Source organism: Nicotiana tomentosiformis, chromosome 2, assembly GCF_000390325.3.
Source record: "Nicotiana tomentosiformis chromosome 2, ASM39032v3, whole genome shotgun sequence".
Classification (NCBI taxonomy): Eukaryota; Viridiplantae; Streptophyta; class Magnoliopsida; order Solanales; family Solanaceae; genus Nicotiana; species Nicotiana tomentosiformis.
In genome coordinates, this window is record NC_090813.1 from 98034782 (window position 1) to 98041203 (window position 6422).

Below are 6422 nucleotides of genomic sequence, written 5' to 3' on the forward strand. Positions count from 1 at the left end.
GAACCCTGAATACACGTGTTATATGTTTGGTGTTGAGGTGACGCACATGCTAAGTGATGGGCGTGTGGGCGTGCACTGTGTGAACTGTGATTTCTGTTATTTTTGTGGTACTGTGTAATTACCTAAACTTGTCTGAAATCATGAAATCTCTACGTACTAGAGTTATCGAGCTGTAATTATGTTAGAAACCATGTCTATGCTACATGATTATTCTCTTGGGACCCACTGAGGTCATTTCTGTTGTTGAGTTATCTGCTTTCATTGCATTACAAACTAAGTCACACGCATTCATTTGCATATCATATCTCAGTCTCTATTGTTATTTATTGATACATCATATCATCATTTTCGGGCTAGTTACATGTCATGGTGAGCCCGTGAGAGAGAGACTGGAGAGATTGATGACTGAGTGAGGCCGAGAGCCTGATTGATTCTGATATTGATACTATGGCACGTGAGTTGTCCGTACGGATTATAGCGCTTGGCTTGAAGGAGCCCATTCGGAGTCTGCACACACCCCCAGTGAACGCGGTTGATATTATTGAGGGATGGATCTTCCCTAGATATGGATCTTGTCCGAAACATTATATACTTGGAGATAGATCTTCTTCATGGGATGGATTGGCCCTACTCGGTACGGAGTGACTGATGATCAGTTGATGTGTATATTCTGGTATGGATCTTTCCTTGTCCGGATTGGCCATATATAGTACCGAGTGATTGAGCATGATGAGAGGAATATGTGAGAAAGTGAGATTGAGTACTCTAAGAGTGTGAGTACATGAGTTCATCTCTCAGATACATTGCATTGGCATGCACACATGACATAGAGATGTATTTTTCTCATGTTGTACGGTATCACGCCATTCATGACTTCTCACACATGTTGGCATATGGGCATAGTGATGGATTTGTTTTACACTGGCTATGTGGAAAGAAAATGAGACATCTTAATTATTATTGAAAGAATTTTTAGAAAAATTACTGTTTTCAAACTTATTCATATTTTTGGCAACTTCGGTAAACGATTTGGGTTTTCACTGTGGTACTTGAAAGGTAGAATTATTTTCAGAAATCATGATTTAAGCTGAGCATTTTATCTTTGAGTTACTTCTTTTATTACTTGCTTTATGTTGTTATGAATTGTTGTTGGTTATTGAAGTTGGACCCGACCTAGGTATAAGCTCGTCATTACTTTCAACCTAAGGTTAGGTTTGTTACTTATTGAGTACATGGAGTCGGTTATACTCATACTACACTTCTGCACCTTGCGTCTAGATATTGGATGTTGATGTTGTTGTACTCGACGGGAGTTGGAATTGAAGACGTACCTGCGTTCCGGTTGTAGTTGTCTCTTGTTCTTGGTAGCCTTATATTTATAAAAGTTTGTTCGTGTACATTTCAAACAGATGATGTATTTATTTCATACCAGCTTTGTAAATTCTAATCTTAGAAGCTCGTGGTTTGTACTACTAGTTCTTGGAGAATGTATAAGATTTAAATATTTTCTTTTACTTAATTGCCTTGTTAAATTTTATTGAAATTGGATAGTAGATAATTGGCTTACCTAGCGGGTTGGGTTAGGTGTCATCACGACTAGTTGGATTTTGGGTCGTGACAACGTACCCTTGTGAGTTCAACTTTTTTCCTGTTTCAAATAAATAAGTTTCTGAAATTTGAGACTTAGAATTCGCAAGAAAAAATATTTCAATTTGGATTTGGCTTGAAAAATAGTTCAAGTTCTATCTTTATGATTTCTTGGACTTCATGACGTCTTAAGCCACTAGCAAGCCAAAGGATGGCATAACCATCAACTCTCAGACCAAAATTACACATTGTTCATCACTGCTAAGAAAGTTTCCCTTGAAATAGGCTTTAAGCATACAAGTGAAGAATATTGATTATCTTGCCAGTTTCTAATGATCAAGGATGATATGCAGGTTAACAAAATGGATGGAAAGATTGACTAAAGTTGTAAAGAAAAATGGACTAGGGACAGTGATGCAACTATACCTTCAACTAAACTGTCCTGCAGAGTCACTCATAAACTGAGAGTAAGTGGAACTATAAAATGATGTGTCTGTAGTGCCGCACTTACGAAATGATGTATTTGTAGGAATACGTGGAGCATAACCAAATCATCTTAGGCTAACTTATTCATTTTGTCATATACACAACGTGAGTTAGTTGCATTCTCTGTGAACACAATCATCTCTAATCCTATATAATCTGGTATTACCCATCATAGCATTTAAATTTCTAAGATACCTAGGCTCAGTATTTACACACATGTAACATTATTGGTCTTCCAATTATTCTAACGAGTCGCACTCGCTTTGCTAGCCCGCAAGGCTCCTCCATTTCAGTCATTCTGTTTGAATTCTATGTATACATCTTCATCTACCATACCGTTCTTCTAATGACTGAGCTTGGATATATAAATTGCCTTCATTTTAAGAACGCAATTTGGTGCACCTCTACAAGTGAAGTTGGCGGTTCAAATCTCACTCTAGACTATTTATTTACAATTTCATTAAATCAATTCATTTGCTTCATGTTTTTAGTATTTCAATTAGACGAAAGTGATGTAAATCTTATGTTATAGACTGAATTGCAAATTGCAGTCTTATATTATTTGTCATTTAATCACGTTTTTTGCTTTACACAAATTGCAGAGTATTTCTTGCAGACAAGTATTATTCTTTCAGCGTTAGTTGATATCGTTGATGAAGAAAGGATTGAAAAGACAATTGCAAAATGTTGGATGATTTACTGGAGATTCGTCTTCTCCAGTAAATCACATCTATTCTTTAATATCGGATACGCTCCATATGCCACTAGCAACTTTTGTGGTTATAAGATTCTGAGCATACTATAGCCTACTATAATGAAATAGTTCTTATCCAATTTAACCCCTGATATTTGAGGTACTTAAAATTTCTATTGATGGTAATTCAAGTAAGTTGGTCGATTTATTTAATCAACTAATGTAGAAGCATACTTTAAGTCCTTAGGGATTAGTCGGAGTATTTATTTTGTCTCTCTTTAATTTTCGTTTTCATGTAGCTTATTAAAAGGAAGTGGCAAGCCGCTAGATATATTAGCAAAGCTAAATGAGTTAGTTGGTTTTTCGCTTTATGAAGAAATTAAACTTTTTAAGGTTCATTTTTTTCTTCTTTTTCTTCTACTCGTGCTGCTAAGTTTTTAACTCAGACCCTTTTTTAACAAGTCACTTGGGATTGGTAGTCCTTGGCAACAATAATATAGAGACAACCTGATAAAATTCATCTATTTATTTTTTTCTCTTATTTTGATTGCGATCACTAAATTAAATCTGTAATATACATATGTTTTTACTATCTCTCTTCGCTCTATTTTTTCTTTGAATCGATCCACGCATCGTGCGGATACGTATACTAGTTACTTTTAAAAAGATTACATTTTGGGTAAATTGCCATTATTTGCTATTTTTCGTAAGAAGGTTCTGAGACTAACCTGATGCACTACCCCGAAAAAAGATATCTTACTACAGGCTTCAAGAAGAAAATTTTTTATCTGACAATAGAAAACTTGTAAGGTTTCTCAGTGAGAAGAAATTGCAGAATTAAGCTATTTAATTAGTTGGAAACCGACTTACCAAACTATCTCAAACACCAAACGATTATCTAATAGAAAACAATTAAGACTCCTCACCAATATAATGTTGCTTTCCAGATTGTCAAGCATCTCCAATAATAAAATCAACTTGCAATTGATAGCGAATTTGTGGCCCCTCCTGCTGCTTGAAATGAAGCATCACGCGCAAACTTAAAAAGACCATACTAGTTTTAAAAAAATGCGGGCCAAGATTTTAATGTTATATTTTGAATTTTAAAATGATATTTTCAAGCGATAATGATTAGATTATAAATTTAATATATTTACATATTTAATAAAAAGTTTAATACACTGAATCCAAATTATGTATGCTTCTATCTTCTCTCTCAAAATGGGGATTGAGAAAATGTAAATTCTACTCCATTGAGCTTGTTCTTTATCCTCCTTAAGCAATCCATATTGGATAAATGAAAAGAAATATAAAGGTGAATATTATTCTCTGGATGTAGAGTAGGGACTTTTTTTTTCCCTCTTTTCAGCTCAACTTTTAATTATTAAATGATGCACACATGCACGCCTGTACTCTGATAATTTCGTGTGCCCATATTTTGTACGTACGCCGGCCAAGTTGGCCCCAACGGTCATTAATCTTCAATTCTTTACAAATGGAACATATATACTAGCATGTTGGACCGCCAAGGGGTTTAAACTTTAACGGGATAGTTAGATATTTTTAATCTGTAATCTCGGATTTGAACGATTTTAGGAAAAGGTATACTTTCTCCGTTTCAAATTAGACAAAATACTTTCATTTTAATTTGTTCCAAAATAAATCACGCATTTCTAAATTTAAAAATAATTCAACTTTAAACTCTTTATTTTACTCATTTTACCCTTAATGAGAGTTATTATAACCACATAAATGTCATGGCTCCACAAAACTTTTATCCCTTAAATTTTTAAAATCACAAATTTCAAAAGTTTCTTCTACTTTGTTAAACTTCGTGACGAATCAAACTAATTCGTCTAAATTGAAACGGAGGAAGTAGTTGATTTTCGATATCCAATAGTTAAATCGAAAAGGTATAAAAGGAACATGGAATATTAAGGAAAAAATTTTACAGTACAATTTACAAAGTCGATAACCTAATCGAGATGATGCGGACATGCACCAGTTACACATTTTAATATATGCTGCCTTGGGAACCCCATTTGGGCTCGCATATAAAATTTGCTATTACAGTAAAGAAAAGGAGGACCTACTCTAATTGAAGGGCAAGTTGGTAACCAGATTTATCACCAATCTTGATTCAATCACTCATTTTCTTGATGAGGGGGTTAGTTTTTTTTTTTTTACGAAAATAATTAATTAAAACACTACACAAATTGCACACTAGTAGCAATGTTAACTAGTTATTAGACACAAATGGTGTGGTAAGAGGATCCTATAACTTGGACACGTCCATTTGCAGCCAAATTAAGAAGCTTTTTTCTCTCTTTGATAGCTGGATCTTCAAAGAGCAACACTTTGTCTTTGTCTTTCACTCCAACCATGTGCAAGTATTCATAATCCTCTCTTTCTTTCCCTCTATATAATAGCCTTTGCTCCTTTGGTTCTAAACCAGTTACCATTGACAGTATCATCTTTAATTCTCCTGAAAAGAACCAAACACACAATCAGGTAAGAGCAGGTCGTGAATTAAACATTATAGTAATGATCTATAGTAGAAATAGAATAATGTAACACATTTTTTAGCCAGTCACTGGTTGGTTATAATTCAAGTTGTTGACTTGATACAACGGGGTAAACCCGAAATGACCCGTCAAATTATTAGGTTAAAAACAAGTCAAAATGTGTAACCTGAATGATCACAAAACAAATACAAAATATAAAAAAATTAGAGATGAAGGGTTATGTATATGGAAGAATTTAAGAAAACAATCATTAGCTTTTATATTTTTTTTCACAAAAAAAAAAAGAAAGAGAAAAAAGAGGGTGAATCATGTTGGGTGAGTTAGGTTATGACTTATGACTCAGCTCATTATGCTCAAGCAGACGCTTAACGGGTTTAATCATGACCCGTTTATAAATTTGACTCGTTTTAACTTTTGATCCACCTATTTGCTACTTTTTTTTAGTATATAGGAAAGTGAACAAAATGGAAAACTTACCAAAAGTTGAAGTAGCTTGTATAGAAATATCATGCCACTTAGAAACAGTAGAAACCTTAAGCGTGATAATTGAATCTCCAGCTTTCTCTGCACATTCTCTCTTTTGAACTAGCATACCTCCTGGACGCAATTCCCATTTAATTTCACCACCAGCTAATTTGGTGTCGCCGCCTACTGCAGCGGCGGCGCCAGTACTTCCATTCTTCGAATTGCTTCGGAAAAACTTCTTGCACCTCAATTTGATCATTTTTGCTTTTGGCCGCTGCTTCTGCGTTCTGATCAATATTACAAACAAGTTTACAATAGCTTAGTGGGAAAAAGAAAGTGGACGAATTGGCTATTTATATAGGAGCAGTTGGGGGCCCGTATTGGGACAAATTGCAAATTGAAAAGGACATAAAAGCCACCAAGAGTTACATGCTTAACAATAATTTATTCTACTTAGTTGATAATCATTGCTAACGATAAACATATGTGGGGAACAAAAACAAAACTGCCACAAATTAAAGTAACTATACATACTACTAGTTTAGGGCACGATAATCACTTTTTTTAGTCTACTAGTTTTTTGGCACGGGCAACGCAACACGCGTTTACACCCTAATGAGTATTAGACTAAAAAATTAACATAAATATTATTAAAATATTTTTAG

General features: G+C 34.4%; 1 protein-coding gene across 1 annotated transcript; it reads right to left on the reverse strand.

Annotated features, from left to right (window-relative positions):
* Positions 1 to 4681: 4681 nt before the first annotated feature.
* On the reverse strand, positions 4682 to 6086 carry LOC104087944 (BAG family molecular chaperone regulator 2-like). Its single transcript, XM_009592543.4, has 2 exons — positions 5770 to 6086; positions 4682 to 5252 (listed from the first exon to the last, which is right to left on the reverse strand). The coding sequence occupies exons 1-2, from the start codon at positions 6014 to 6016 to the stop codon at positions 5014 to 5016; spliced, it is 486 nt and encodes a 161-aa protein (XP_009590838.1). The 5' UTR covers positions 6017 to 6086; the 3' UTR covers positions 4682 to 5013.
* Positions 6087 to 6422: the final 336 nt, after the last annotated feature.

Coding starts and splice junctions, on each gene's coding strand:
- LOC104087944 (XM_009592543.4), bottom strand. CDS start 6,016: ATGATCAAATTGAGGTGCAAGAAGTTTTTCCGAAGCAATTCGAAGAAT. Junction 5,253..5,769: donor ACAAGCTACTTCAACTTTTG/GTAAGTTTTCCA, acceptor GGTTCTTTTCAG/GAGAATTAAAGATGATACTG.